Below are 16606 nucleotides of genomic sequence, written 5' to 3'. Positions count from 1 at the left end.
AGCGGGCACTTCCAACGCCGCCGCCCATTGTGATGGCAACCTGAGTAGTTGACGGCGCTGGGATGACAGAATACGCATGCGTGAGATCGGGGAGAGAACGGGTGGTGCTTGTGGGCTTCACATGCCCACCAGCAAGATGAAAACGGCCAGAAGACTGTTATCAAAGTTCTTTTTACAGATGAAACCGGACATCGGGGGACAAATTTTACACAAGGCGCGAGTGTTACAATGCCATTTGAAATGCTTGTGAAAGGTTAAAAAAAAAAAAAAAATGATTGATTGTAGTTTAGGCTTTAGAACCACTTTAATCATACGGGGTGAAGATATGTATGCTTGAATTTGAAGCGATTTCTTCTGTGGAGCCACCATATAAGCCAGGAATCGCACCTTCCTGTATTCTCAGATGGTTAACTACAAGTATAGAAATGGGCAGAAAAAAAAAAAAAAAAAACCTTCTAGCAGAAGTTTAAAATAAACCGAGAGTAACAGGAGCGTATGCAATTTTGGAACGGTTTATTATAATTTTCTTCAGATTGTCTGCAGACTTGCTTGATGAGCCGCAATTATTTTCCTTGGAAACGTGAAAGAAAAGTCACATTCGCTGCAGAATAATGACAGGGATTTACAGGAACGGTGAATGGGTTTGATGAGAAAAACTTTCCGTCACCAATCAGCCCCGTCAATTCCCTATAAACGGAGACGTCAAGACACAATCACCGTCTGAGGTGTTTTGTTGCTCTGATTGTTGTGCCGAGATTTTTTTAACATTTACAGAAAACATTAACGCGGCCACCAGATACGTGATTGAAAATGTCATGGCGCTCCGTATTAAAACAGATCTGCCCTGTTCATGATGGCCCATGAGAGCGATCGGTATAAACCAAGTCAGGAGAGAAATATGGGAACTACCATTGCTGAATTCTTTTTGAAGGTTCAGGATCCAGATCAGTCTTTCTCAATCTTTTTACCCCAGAGGAGCCCTTGAAACCCCTGCTTAAACCAATTTATAGGAGGTCAGTGAGCCTTTTATATTGGTGGTGGGCAGGGGCGTTGCTAGGTCTACAAAAGATCTGGGGCTAGAGCCCATAGCAGCGTAGTAAAGAAAGTCATGCGCTTGGGCGGGCATACACATTTATATACAGTGTATATATCCCCAGAGAGCCCCCCACTTACATCAGGGTCCCCAGAGAGCCCCCCACTTACATCAGGGACTCCAGAGAGCCCCCCACTTACATCAGGGTCCCCAGAGAGCCCCCCTTACATCAGGGTCCCCAGAGAGCCTCCCCCTTGCATCAGGGTCCCCATTGAGCCCCCCCTTACAACAGGGTCCCCAGTGAGCCCCCACTTACCTCAGGGTCCCCAGAGAGCCCCCCACTTACATCAGGGTCCCCAGAGAGCCCCCCCAGAGAGCCTCCCCCTTACATCAGAGTCCCCAGAGAGCCTCCCCCTTGCACCAGGGTCCCCAGAGAGCCCCCCTAGCATCAGGGTTCCCAAAGAGCCCCCCCTTACATTAGAGTCCCCAGAGAGCCTCCCCCTTACATCAGGGTCCCCAGAGAGCCTCCCCCTTGCATCAGGGTCCCCATTGAGCCCCCCTTACATCAGGGTCCCCAGAGACCCCCCCTTACATTAGGGTCCCCAGAGAACCTCCCCCTTAAATCAGGGTCACCAGGGAGCCTCCCCTCCACTTGGGGACCCCTGCAGAGACTCGGGGCTATGGGCCCCAGATTCGGGGCTATAGCTCCAAAAGCCACCCACTAGCGACGCCACTGGTGGCGGGCAGTGGTAAGAAAGTCAAAATGCCACCCTTACAGACAGCTAAAAAGATCACGGGTGTCATGCAGCTGACTCTGCCAAGTAGTGTTGACCCCAGAACTATGCAGGTACCATCAGATGAGTGGTCAATCAGCCAAAGCTCAAGGAACCCCCATCAAACTCAGAAGAAACCCTGGTTGAAAATGGCTGCTCCAGACTTTCATCCCGGTCCTTCCTTTAACCTCCCTGACGGTATTCCCGAGTGTGGCTTGGGGGTTAAATTTCAGCACCATTAGCGGTAACCCCGAGCCACACTCGGGATTGCATTGCAGGATCCTGGTACGGTATACTTACCTTGTCCCCAGGATCCTGCGATGTCCCCCCGCGGTTTCGGCGGGCTCTGTCCTCCTCCCAAAGCCGAAGCCTCTCTGTGCCAGGCTCCGTTCCCTGCGAGCGCTGCGACGCACGGGGGCGGAGCCTGGCGGCAAATTAAAAAAAATGTCAAAATCATAACACTTACAGATTACAGTACTGTATGAAATCAATTCACATCCCTTTTGTCCCCAATGCTTTGTCCAATGCCCTGCATGCAGTTTTATATTATATATACTGTTCTTTCTGCCTGGAAACTGGAGATTGTCCATAGCAACCAAAAAGTGTCCCTTTACGTTAAAAGTGGCTTTAGACCACCTAGAAAACAGTGATAGTAAATTAGAACACTTACAGAATTGAGCGATAGTGAATCGTGGGGAAATGTATTATTTTATTATTATTAAATTATTATTTTTTTAAATTATTTATATTTATGTTTTATTTATTTATTAAATAATATTTATTTATTATTATTTATGTAGCATCAGGAGGTGAAATTGTTTATTATTATTTATTATTATTTATTTATTATATTTATATATTATTTATTTATTATATTTTTACATATATTTATATATATTTATTTATTTCCATGCAAAATAATGTTACCGCTTTCAGCACCTAAAATCCGACATAATCATACTGCCAGGGAGGTTAAACCCTTCTTGCCCAGAGCCATTTTTGTGTTTTTTGCACCCATTAAAATTTTTTTTTTTTTTTATATAAACTTTATTTTATAAAATGTTTCATTTTACACAACATATACAAAAAAAAAATAAAAAATCTTGCATATATTATAGGTACAACCATACAATTGATTCGTAATTCTCTATCCTATATATAGGTCCATGCTTGTATCTTTTGTTTTCCCACTCAATATAGCAATCCAAAGTCCTAAAGTTATTTTTATCCAAACTCATTCGTAACTGACGAACATTAACTCAAACAAACCTTACCCGCTACTAACCCCCCCCCCCCCCCAAAAAAAATAATAATAATAATAATTTAAGGCCTGAAAATTACGTAAAACCCCCAAGCATTATAAACTTTCTGGAAGCAGACAGCCTGGAGACTAAAATAGTGGTAGCTCCAATTTTTTAATGTTGAAAAATAATGGGGAGAGCTGGGCACTTTGGGGCACATGTACCAAAATAGAAATTAAAATACCATTTGATGAGGAGCAGCTTTTAAAAAAAAAGGCTTAAAGGGCAACATTAAAGAAACATAATTAATTTAAATAACATAATTGGGGGATGCCATAAACCTGTACATGATGCGGGATCCCATTCGATGTAGCTAAAGCAAAAGTAAAATTTTCAATAAAAAATGTAATTGCTGCTGAATGAAATTTCTCAGCCACTTTCTTTTATACCAGACCCTTATATTTGATGAGGGTCGGGCATGGGTTTTAAGGGGTACCCCAAAAGCCATACCCAAGCCTTATATGAGAATGCAAGGAAAAGTGAGGTCCACACCTCCTAAGCCATACCAGGCCGTACCACCACTAAATTTTAGTCCTCCTGTAGCAACCAGAGGTTGGTGAACATGCTGTACAGCTGTAGCGCCCTCCTAGATTAGGCTACTAGAGTGGTTCATGTAAATTTAGTCTTTTTTGCTCCTCTGTAGTCATTGGGGCAGATTGTGATTGTTTTTGTCTGTTCTGGGTCTTGCTAGCTGCAGGCGCAACTACTTCTCCTTTCCTTCTAGTAGGTTCTAGAATATAGTGGGCTGGAAGAGGCGGACCCCGTGCTCGAATATTTATGGAACTCTAGCCAATCCCTGGGGTGGTGTGCCCAGAAGATGGAGAGAGATCCCATAAATAGTTTGAGGCCTGGAGCAGCAGAGTTATTGTCCTGGAGGAGGAGATCCCAACCTGAAGGGCCAGCTGAACCCTGAGGATAGTGGGTGCCAAGTAAAGGGGGCGCACCGAAGATCCGGTCTTGAGATTCACAGCACAGCATCTAGCTAATATTGCATAGGAGGTAACCAGGTATCTGGAGACACAGTGAGTAGAGACCTGGAATTGTGAGCCTAGTGACTGTATGCTGTTTAACCCCTTGTGTGATTGAGAAAGTGGGATTTGCCCTGCTGGGAATCCCAGAAGTGCTTGTGTTTCTAGTCTCTGCCAAGAGGAGAGATGTCCCTGAAGAGAGAAGACAGATAAGAAAGAAAGTCCTACAAACATTTGGTGCACTAAATTCTGTAGTATCCCAAAGGTTCCCCGCGCCCCATCCAAATTTAACCAGCAATAAAGCCTAAAAAGACATCCACTGCCTTGGGTATTGTGTGTGAGACTGAGGGAGCTGCTGTGTGCCTGGCTGCCTTGCACTCACTTGGGAATAGAACCTGGGACAAACCCATGGGGGCAGTCAGGGATTTGCGCTACACAGAAAACAACCAGAGCTTGCGGTGAACCCACTGTTTTGGTAACGGGGTAATTACAATCTGGTTGGGGTTTCTCTGATTGCAAACCTTATTAATTTCAATCAAAAAGAGGTGGGGGCCACAGCTGCTACCTTGCCTAGTCCTAATCAGTCTTTGCTCCACCCCTCAATCATTATGGCTCCATCTGAGGCTTCATTCAAAGATAGAGTGTCCTAAAGGAAGAAGGCATAGATGGCTGTGCTCTCTTAGTGCTTAGTGCTCTGAGTTTCCTTTATCCAATGTGTGTACCCTGTATAAAATGTTTTTTTGCTCAAACCCATCTCCAGCCTGTTTTCTGTTTTATTTGCAATAGTTTTGCATTCCTGAGTGTAAAAAAAAAATGTAAATGCACTACTTACATTCTCCACGTTGCAGCACTACTACCCTCATCCTCCTAAAACATAGGCTGTCACCCCAGGTGAAATCATACCCAGCATCATCGAACCTCTTCTGTTGAACCCAGGCTATTAAGGGCAGGAGGAACCTGCTGCAAACCCACAAAAATATATTTCTCATCAGCCATGTTACATCAATAACTCCTGGTGGGTGCCATCCCTCCCTGTTTCATTATTTAATCAATCAATGCTTAGACAATCTCTTGGACCATCGATCTCAAAACCTGAGAGCTTCTCTAGATGGAATCTGGAACTTTTCAAGACGTCTTCCTGCACCTGCTCATCTAACATAAGATTGATCAAGTTCATATATGAGCTATATGATGAGCAGGACGTCAGCATACAAACACATAAGTGGATTTACGTCCTTTATTTTTAGACTCGAAGCTTAGCGATGAAGAGCAGGGTTGATTTTGAAGCCATGTTAAAGAGGCCACATAATAAATCTTGGCCACCGCCTCTCCTTTTGGGCAGAGGTTCTTTCAGGTCAGCTTTAGGAGAAGCACATCAGGGGTTGGTTGACTATAATCAACGTTTCGGAAGAGCTCTAATATTGAATTATATAATATATCAATATCAAAAAAAATGTGTGGCATCCACAACTTTCTACTGATTGTTGTTTTATCTACCCCCTAAGCATCTCACTCTGTATTTTTTGAAGGAACGGAATTTACCATCGCGGTTTCCGCAACTTCTGGTTCACTGTTATGTATACTGTTTTTTTGCTGTTTTCTTTTGTATATATTGCAAATATCAATAAAAATTATTGAAAAAGAAAAAATGTGTGGCAGGTGTTCAGTTATGCCCCGTACACATGGTCGGACTTTGTTCGGACATTCCGACAACAAAATCCTAGGATTTTTTCCGACGGATGTTGGCTCAAACTTGTCTTGCATACACACGGTCACACAAAGTTGTCGGAAAATCCGATCGTTCTGAACGCGGTGACGTAAAACACGTACGTCGGGACTATAAACGGGGCAGTGGCCAATAGCTTTCATCTCTTTATTTATTCTGAGCATGCGTGGCACTTTGTCCGTCGGATTTGTGTACACACGATCGGAATTTCCGACAACGGATTTTGTTGTCGGAAAATTTTATATCCTGCTCTCAAACTTTGTGTGTCGGAAAATCCGATGGAAAATGTGTGATGGAGCCTACACACGGTCGGAATTTCCGACAACAAGGTCCTATCACACATTTTCCGTCGGAAAATCCGAACGTGTGTACGGGGCATAAGAAGCTAAAATGGAAGCCAAATATTTTTTACACATTAAATGCTTAATTGGATATTATTGCAGAATGTGGGGGTGTGAATACATGAGGAATCTACTGTCTCTGCAATTTTTTTTTTTGCCTTCTGTTTATAACCCCTAAAAAGCATGCAAAGCCCAGATTTAAGATTAGATTACAAGTATATATGATAGAAAAAGTACATAATTATCTGTACTTTTTCTGTTATATATACTTGTAATCTAATCTTAAATCTGGGCTATGCATGCTTTTTAGGGGTCATAGACAGAAGGCAAAAAAATAACATTGTTATGCTAATGTTAGTGTCCAGTCCATAGGTGAGACTTTAGTAATCCTAAATAATCACAATTAGCAGCATGTAATACTGAGCACTATGAAAATCCAATGAGATAAAGCCTTGGAGATAAAGCCATGGCATAGTAACTCATTCCAATGTCTGGTTGGTTGTCCTAATCCAAATCCAGGTCAAAATAATGCAGGCAATTTGTAATGAGTTACACAACATAAAACTGGAGTAGGTAATCTTCCTAACCTGTATCACGATAAGTAAAATATTGACCCAAAGGAGAGAATGGTGATGCTTTGGCAACTAATTGAAATTCTGAAGTCACAGAGTCAATATCATTCTCTACATGGCGCCTAAATCCTCGTAATCCCAGAAAGGCTTTATCTGGATTTAGGCTCATGAAGAATGCCTTGCTCATTACCTTCTTGTGTTTGGTCTTGTAGGACAAAAGGGAAGGTCTGCCTTTAGTTCCTAGACTTCTAATTTTTCCATCATGGGTAACACCAAAAGTGGTGCCCTTTCTAAAGAGATTTTGGAGGAGTTGCAGCTGAACACCAAATTTACCCAGGAGGAACTGTGCACCTGGTACCAGTCTTTCCTAAAGGAGTGTCCCAGTGGCAGGATTAGCAAGAAACAGTTCGAAAGCATTTACTCCAAGTTCTTTCCAGACGCTGACCCAAAAGCTTATGCCCAGCATGTCTTCAGAAGCTTTGACGCCAACAACGATGGCACGTTGGACTTTAAGGAATACATGATAGCGCTACATATGACCTCATCTGGCAAAGCCAACCAGAAACTGGAGTGGGCCTTCTGTTTATACGATGTGGATGGTAATGGGACCATCAACAAAAAAGAAGTGCTTGAAATCATTACGGTATGGTGTTTATTTTTATTTGTGTCTTTTACCCTGCTAAATGCCATGTTAAATATCCAATGCCAAGGAAAATGTAAAGTTCTATTAGGTGACCTGGCTATGTACCACATAAGGTTCAGTAGAATGTTAATTTTAATCGAAGTACAAAGAGAGGATCATTATGTTAACAATGAACTTAATGTCAATTAAAAAGAAATACAGAGCCCCTAATGTGTCTGTTACATTTAGTAGCAAGTTAGGTTGGAATTACTTTTATTAATCAATATATGCAAAATGGCCACCCAACCTTCCCCAGAACTTCAATCCAGAGTCCCTGTTCTGTAAAACTGTTATATTACAAAGTGTCCAAAGTGTTAAACCCTAAACATTTTTCTCCTTTAGGAAAATAGTTAACCATTTTTTGAAACACTCTACCATACTTTTGGTGGTAATTTTTTTTTTCATTGAGTATTCTATATTCACCTGGTATATATTTATATATAAGACCTCCTCCCCCCCAATACCATACAGAGTGTATGCATGATAAGCTCCTCCATTTCTTATTTGCCCTTCACTGCACTCAGTTCAGTTTCACAACATCCTCTTGGTGAACTGTTACCCTAATCTGAACTACACATTCTAGATGAGGTCTTACTAATGATTTGTATAGGGGTGAATTATCTCTTGCTTTCTCTTTTGAGCTAGAGAGTATCATGCAAGGTTTAGGAGCAGCAGATCAGCTGTCTGGAAAGAACTCGGAGCATATAGTCCAGCTTTTCTCAACCAGGGTTCAAAGGAACCCAAAAGTTTCTCCAGAGGTTGTTAGGAACAAAGGGCAACTTCTGCTACTCAGGCAAGTTACCAATGAAATCAATGATCTTTTTGGCTATTTGTAAGTGGATGGATTATTCCCTGCTGACCCCAAATATAGGGAACATTCTTCTCCTTAACCATCACACTAATGTACAGTGATCTGTAGATGCAGTCATGTTTAGCAGGGGTTCCCTGAGACTAGGACAATATTTCAAGGGTTATTACTTGCTAAAAAGTTTGAGAAAGACTGATATAGTCATTAGGAATGAGCAAGTTTAAGAGTTTTCATTTCGCCAAATTTTGGCAATATAAAACACGCAACATTACAAAAATGATCAGATACACAAAAGAAGAGAAACAATTTTTTTTAAAAAACAGCTAAAGTAACTAATTTTGTTAAGCAATTTTCACCTAAGCAAGTCAATAAGCAAAAAATGAGATTTTCCACTTCTGTAAAAATCACGGTGAGACCCGAAATTTTACTGCAAAATTTGTTTGCTAAAAATCCCACTGCTTATCCATAACAAATGTATTAGAGTTGATTTACTAAAGGCGAATAGGCTGTTCATTTGCAAGGGAAGTTGCACTTTGCAAGGGAATTTGCCTCAAGGGCTTAGTAAATGTAGTGAAGTTCAACTTTTATGAAGAACAATTCATGAAGAATCCACTTTTCAGTTTCTCCTTCACATTCGGGCGCCTCTGCTGATACCGCTTTCCCGTTTTTTGGGGCTGATACCCTGTTTCCCCGAAAATAAGACCTAGCGTGATCGCCGGTGATGGCTGCAATATAAGCCCTACCCCCCAAATAAGCCCTACCCTGTTTCCCCGAAAATAAGCCCTACCCTGAAAATAAGACCTACAAGGACTTTAACTAGGGCTTATTTGGGGGGTAGGGCTTATATTGCAGCCATCACCGACAATCACGCTAGGTCTTATTTTCGGGGAAACAGGGTAGACCTCCCATGGTGAATACCCAATCGCGTTCAAGGAAACTTAACAAAGAACATTTTTTGCATGCATATGATTGGATGATAGAAGTCAATAGAGCTTCACCTCAATCACTAAGCTCTGGGGAAAGTTCCCTTGCAAAGTGAACAGTCCATTTGCCTTTAGTAAATCAACTCTTTATCTTTTAGGAGAACCAGACCTCCCGCTATAATCAAGACAACCAGTCCCTTCTCTCCTTTGTCTTCAATGTGCGTATTTTCTCCACATTGGACATCCCTTATCATAGACATGCTTAATGACCCGGTGTCTCCAGAAAAGCTTGTAAATTGTAGACCTCTTCCGCGGATCAAATTACACATCTGCAGACATGGGAACAATGCTTTAAATCAAAAAATCCCTATTTGTATGAACAAGTTGAAGAGTTATAGGCCTAAAACTGAAATTGCGGTCCCACTTATAACCCTTGGAAGTCTACAGGATGCTCTGAGGAAGCTTCCATCATTCAGATTAATAGCTACCCAAGGTGCTCCATTCATAATGCACTCCATCTGTGTGTTGTTGGCATTGAAATCTTCCTCAGCAGTTACTAAGCTGCATATAAAGATGTCTTTACAGTAACATAATCCAATGACCCGTATAGTAAGTATTTTAAATTCTGCATCATCGAGTTCAAAAATGTTCGAAGTTCTAAAATCCAGAAATATTACTTTTAAGCAAATAATAAAAAAAAAAATGACACCCATATTAACAAAAGAACACATTAATTTGCCAGTAAGCATTTTATAGCACCATTGCCAAACTTCGTCTCTAGCAAATGTTTTCCCTTAATTAAAATGTCTTTAATAATGTCATGAGATAATGAGATAATAGCTTACATCTTATTTTTATGTTAATTTCTGGAAGAATTATACATGGAAAGTGTTCAGAGAATCAGTGTTAATTATTTCATGACATTAGTTATAAATCAGAAGGGTTTTATAAGACAGAAAGTATAAAAAAAATCAAATAATCAGATAATTGATAGTAAATGTTTATTTCTTTCTATTTGCAGTTTCAGTTTTATTGCTATCTGTTCCGGGAATACTAGACATTTAAACCAGGATCTATTTGCTCTTTTGAAAATGTTCCTTGATTTGGGTATTTTTTGCAGATTCTGGCAGAAATTCAGTTTACTTTAGTTTGGTTTTGTTGCAAAAATTCTAGACTGTTCCGAATTAGTTTTGGTAAATGTGTAAATAAAAAAACAACATGTGCCTGAAAAAAAGTACATATAGCTCATCTGGCCTATGATCGCCTCTATGAACTTATGAAACATTAATTTATGTGATCCCCACCCCTTCCAGCTGAGCTGCACTGAGGTTTGCCCTCTCCCCGTCAGATTGTATTCATAACAGAAGACCCATGCAGGGACTTTACTGTGAGAATTCACTTTTGGTTCACTTCTGGTAGGATAGCTCCAGGCCTGAACAAGCATGCAGCAAACATAGTCAGACCTATTTATTTGCATGCTTGTGTCTGGGTCATTGAGTCAGAAGCTATTGAAACCATTGGATCAGCATGACAAGGAGGGAACTACCATTTTAAAGGAGAGGTCAATAATAGTTGCCTCAATATGGATTTATTCTAATGCCGCGTACACACGAGCGGACTTTTCAACCGGACTGGTCCAAAGGACTATCTGACGGACTTTCGGCGGACTTCCAACGAACGGACTTGCCTACATACGATCACACCAAAGTCCGATGGATTCGTACGTGATGATGTACGACCAGACTAAAATAAGGAAGTTGATAGCCAGTAGCCAATAGCTGCCCTAGCGTCGGTTTTCGTCCATCGGACTAGCATACAGACGAGCGGACTTTTCGATAGGAACTGGGTCCGGCAGAGTTCCGACATAAAGATTTGAAACATGTTCCAAATCTAAAGTCCGTCAGATTTTTGAACGAAAAAGTCCGCTGCAGGTCCGTCGGACCAGTCTGGTCGAAAAGACCGCTCGTGTTTACGTGGCATAAGCCTTGCAGCTCAGTTGGACCTGTTACTAAAGACTAAAACATTGTTCTGCACTGGTGGGCTTCAAAAAGACAATCCTCAGAGATTACTAACTAAAATCAATTTGTAAGCAGAGAAACTGACTGCACAAGCCCATTATTTACTTTGGGATAAACTTTGTGAGATGGTTGACCTACCTGCGCTGTACAAGGATTTTGCACCAACAACATCACAATGGAGGATTTTGAGGTGAGGGGTGAAATTTGTTTGCAAAATTGATTTCAGGTTCATCAAAATTGTGCCTCCAATTAACTCCAATGCCAAAAACAGGGAAAAAGCTCATCCATGAAGGGATGGGTGGGGTTAAGATTTTTTTCCTTTGGTAAAATTTTGGCAAAATGAGTTGGTGATAATTGTAGGTGAAATTTTGCTAAAATTTCCCCAAAGCCATAGTCAATTTTTTGGAAATTTCACTGAAGCTGACCCACTTCTGCTCGCCTTACACAACATATTAGTTCCATTCCTGAATCAAGACAAACTAGAATGATCAGTGGATAAATATTTGTTAGGCCCAAACCATCAAAATGATTTGACATAGAATGAGATTGCTTACATACCAAACCCAACAATAGAAAAGCCATTCTCTACCAAGGTTCCATGGAGCCCTTGGGTTAATCCAGAGGTTGCTAGGGGTTCCTTGAGCTGGGGTTGACTGGCCACCCATTTGATAGGGCCCAACAATAGAACAGCCATTCTAAACATAGGATTCATTGAACCCTAAGGTTAATCCAGAGGTTGCTAGGGGTTCCTTGAGCTGGGGCTGATTGACCTTCCATTTGATGGGGCCAGCAATAAAAAGCCATTCTCAACCAGGGTTTCATAGAACCCGAATGTTAATCCAGAGGTTGCTAGGGGTTGCTTGCACTGGGGCTTATTGACCACCTATTTGATGGGGCCCAACAATAGAACAGCCATTCTCAACCAGGGTTTCATGGAACCCTAAGGTTAATCCAGAGGTTGCTAGGGGTTCCTTGAGCTGGGGCTGATTGACCTCCCATTTGATGGGGCCAGCAATAAAAAGCCATTCTCAACCAGGGTTTTATAGAACCCGAATGTTAATACAGAGATTGCTAGGGGTTCCTTGCACTGGGGCTGATTGACCACCTATTTGATGGGGTCCAACAATAGAACAGCCATTCTCAACCAGGGATTCATGTAACCCTAAGGTTAATCCAGAGGTTGCAAGAGGTTCCTTGAGATGCAGCTGATTGACCTATTGGATAGGGCCAGCATTTGAACAGCCATTCTCAACCATGGTTTCAAGGAACCCTAAGGTTAATCATGAGGTTGCTAAGGGTTCCTTGAGCTGGGGCTGATTGACCTCCCGTTTGATGGGGCTAGCAATAGAAAAGCCATTCTCAACCAGGGTTTCATGGAACCCTAGGGTTAATCCAGAGGTTGCTTTGGGGTTCCTTGAACTGGGGCTGATTGACCACCCATTTGATGGGGCCCAGCAATAGAACAGCCATTCTCAACCAGGGTTTCATGTAACCCTAAGGTTAATCCAGAGGTCGATAGGGGTTCCTTGAGCTGGGACTGATTGACCTCCCTTTTGATGGTGCCTGCATAGTTCTAGGGCCAATTCCACTTGGCTGCTTGACACCAATGATCTTTTTAGCTGTCTGTAATGGGTTGTGTTCTGACCACCACTGTAAGTGGTGCATTCTTGCCACTGGCCACCAACAAATGGGGCATTTTTCCCACTGACATTACTGGGTTTTAGCAATGGTTCCCCAAGACCTGAAAATTATTTTGACGGTAAAAAAATATCAGAAAGGCTGCAATAGAGGGAAATACAGGCAGGTTATAATGATGATGATAATGATAATCATTGTTATTGATAATATTTTGTAACAAATCGAATTAAAATATTTACCAGTGCATCCAGCTGGTCATATTATAATGCCAGACACAAATATGTAACCTTTTTTAAATTTTACATAAAAAAAGGAGGATTATAACCAGTTTTATGTACAGTAGAAGTAATTTGTTCCTCCTTTGAATCATTTCATACAAACACAGAGATGTGTAAATCTTTGGTGAATAAATGGGGCGCCCCATACGGCGCCTTACACCTTTTCTCATTAATGCTCGTATTACCACAAATCCACCGCATCCGAGCTGCCGCCAAAGATATGAGAACAGATTTACATCAGGACAGTATGAATATCTGCTGCCGACTCTCACAATATTTCACCGATGTTCTAGTTAAGTAGAAGATAAATTTTTTGCTCCTTTTCAGGCAATATTCAAGATGATTAATGCCGAAGACCAGAAGCATCTTCCGGAGGATGAGAATACCCCAGAGAAGAGAACAAATAAAATATGGGTCTACTTTGGAAAGAAGGACGATGGTAAATTTCATTTCACATAGAAAGTAGAATCTCCTCTATATTTCTCAAACAAATTGATCTAATATTTCTAGTATGTTCCCCCAGCTATTGCAAATCTTTGCCAGGGTGGGAGTGGGGGGATTACCTCGTTCCAAAAAAATAGGTCAAAGACTTTCCAAACTAAAATATTTGATCACGTGATGATTTTGTATACGGCCTGTGTAGGGTGACCATACAGGTTGAAGGCAATGTCTTAGTCACTCTTCTGGGTCAGGATGTTGCCGTCCGTTCCCTGAACATGCGTATACCTTGGCAGATTTGGTCAGAGGTTGAACCAGAAACTATTTTGAGTATTCCTTTAAATCAGTTTTCCAGCTAATCACAGGCATAAGAGAAAGAGAGGTTGTAGGATTTCAAACTTTCTTTTTAATTAAAGGCCAGCTTTGCAAGTTTTGGGCATTTCAATGCCAAATGATGGTGTCACCCTTCTCTTACGAATTATCTCAAATTTAGAATGGCCAAATAATTGGAAAGCCAAGTCTTACCTTAATTATAGTCTTATGGGAGGGATGGAGATACAAACTTCTAAAGGGAAATATCCCCATTGTGGGAGGACCAGAGACACAAACTACTGGGAGAAACCTGGTTATTGTGGGAGGGGCAGAGATACAAACTACTGCAGGGAAATCTCACCATTGTGGGAGGGGCAGAGACACAAACTACTTGGAGAAATCTCATCACTGTGGGAGGGGCAGAGACACAAACTACTGGGAGAAATCTCATCACTGTGGGAGGGGCAGAGACACAAACTACTGCTACATACCAGTGTGGGAGGGGGACAGAGATTACTTGTGGAATAATTGGATTTCTTAGGGGATTTTAGCTGCCTGCAAGGGATCCTACCCATCAGTGTCCGAGAAGACACAAAAACAACACAACAAGCAAACCTCCTAGTTATTGTATATTAATAAATCACAGCTATTGCTATTCTTTTTTGTGAGGTTTAAAAGGATTTTTAAAACCTACAACAAATGCCCCTTTGCAAAGCAAGCAGTTAAAGTGTGACTAGAGGCAAAACTTTTTTTTTCACACTGGATAGTGTAAGGAAGGGTTATAACCTTGAGAGGGGATATGATTTCAATTTACAAATACTGTACTGGTGACCCCACAATAGGGATAAAACTTTTTCGCAGAAGAGAGTTTAATAAGACTCGTGGCCACTCATTACAATTAGAAGAAAAGAGGTTTAACCTTAAACTACGTAGAGGGTTCTTTACTGTAAGAGCGGCAAGGATGTGGAATTCCCTTCCACAGGCGGTGGTCTCAGCGGGGAGCATTGATAGCTTCAAGAAACTATTAGATAATCACCTGAATGACCGCAACATACAGGGATATGTAATGTAATACTGACACATAATCACACACATAGGTTGGACTTGATGGACTTGTGTCTTTTTTCAACCTCACCTACTATGTAACTATGTAACTATGTAACCCCAGTCATTTTTCTTTTTTTTATGCCATGTCGGGGTGTCACCAGAACTAATGCCCCCACTGGAAGATTACCCCTCTATTAGTGTTCTATGTCAGTGTAAAATCTGGGATTTTCTTTTACTTTCACTTTAAATAGCGGTAAGCAGGACAAATAAAGATGGTGCACTTCTCTAACGAGGTCACAGATGGCAATAAAAACTGAAGGGGTTCTTATCCCTCTCCACTATCCAAAACAAAAACAAAAAAAAGTTTTGCCTTTAGTTACACTTTAATACCTACCTTTCTCCCTGCCTGTGCCACCTAAATTCTCTGGGTTGAAGAGTGAACCTTGCTGAAAGATGCTTCCTGGAGTATCTGAAGATGCCATCACCTGCTTTGCTCTATGAGAGGGATCTCCAATCCAGTCTTTCCAAACAAAGGGCCAGTTTTCTGTCCTTCAGACTTTAGGGGGGCAAAACTTTGCTCAATGGAAGTAGAAAATGTCCTGGTGTCAGGGATGTAACCAATGTCCCATCATTGGTATCAGTGTGTGGAATAGTGACCCATCATGGTGTCAGTGGGAGGAATAGTGCCCCATCATTGGTATCAGTGGGAGGAATAGTGCCCCATCATTGGAATCAGTGAGAGGAATACTGCCCCATCATTGGTATCAGTGGGAGGAATAGTGCCCCATCGTTGGTGTCAGTTGGAGGAATAGTGCCCCATCATTGGTGTCAGTGCGAGGAATAGTGCCCCATCATTGGTGTCAGTTTGAGGAATAGTGCCCCATCATTGGTGTCAGTGCGGGGAATAGTACCCCATCATTGGTGTCAGTTAGAAGAATAGTGCTTCATCATGGGTGTCAGTGGGAGGAATAGTGCCCCATCATTGGTATCAGTGGGAGGAAGAGTGTCCCATTGTTGGTATCAGTCGGAGGACTAGTGCCTCATTATGGGTATCAGTGGGAGGAATAGTGCCCCATTGTTGGTATCAGTGAGAGGAATAGTGCCCCATTATTGGTATCAGTTAGAGGAATAGTGCCCCATCATTGGTATCATTGAGAGGAATAGTGCCCCATCATTGGTGTCAGTGGGAGGAATAGTGCCCCATCATAGGTATCAGTGGGACGAATAGTGCCCCACCCATCATTGGAGCACAGATGTGTCAGGAGGAAGGTGTTTCTCCTGCTGTGATTCTGAGGCTGCTGCCGGTGATCCGTGTGAGAGGGGGGTGGTGGTGAAATCTCTGCCAGCCCTCCTGGCCCCTTTATGGGGAAGCCATGGAGGCCAGCAGGGCCTCTCCTGCTGGAAGCGCGCAGCCATCTCCTGGGCCATCGGGTGACATGCCTGCCCCTGTACAAGCAATGGCTGGTGATATCTCTGCCATTGGTGAGGATGAAGGTTCGGAGGCCATTCAGGAGCGAGTGGTGGCTGGGTTTAAAGCCCTGAATAGGTAAAGAGACAAGCTCTACAAACTAAGAGCAGAGCTGAAGGGCTTGCGAAGGCAGCGTGAGGGCTTGCACAGCAGGAACCGCGGATCGATGGATTCAGAAATCCAACTGGCTAAGGTCCGGGTGGAACACCAGGAGACCATTGTGTCCATGATGGAAGGAAGAGATGGGCCTTTCAAGTAGAAGTTTGGCAATGATCAAAGG

At 42.2% G+C, this 16606-nt stretch overlaps 1 protein-coding gene across 1 annotated transcript in view; it reads left to right on the top strand.

Moving 5' to 3' along the window:
• The first annotated feature begins 6654 nt into the window (after nt 1–6654).
• RCVRN (recoverin) overlaps nt 6655–16606 on the top strand; it is a 28248-nt gene continuing 18296 nt past the window's right edge. The window contains exons 1-2 of the mRNA XM_073606790.1: nt 6655–7357; nt 13389–13500. Coding sequence (XP_073462891.1) covers nt 6977–7357; nt 13389–13500 — 493 coding nt within the window. The 5' untranslated portion in view covers nt 6655–6976. The remainder of the gene's footprint in view (nt 7358–13388; nt 13501–16606) is intronic.

Source organism: Aquarana catesbeiana, linkage group LG12 (assembly GCF_042186555.1).
Source record: "Aquarana catesbeiana isolate 2022-GZ linkage group LG12, ASM4218655v1, whole genome shotgun sequence".
Taxonomy (NCBI): Eukaryota; Metazoa; Chordata; class Amphibia; order Anura; family Ranidae; genus Aquarana; species Aquarana catesbeiana.
Note: the sequence above shows the minus strand (reverse complement) of the source record. Positions and strands in the feature narration are given on the sequence as shown.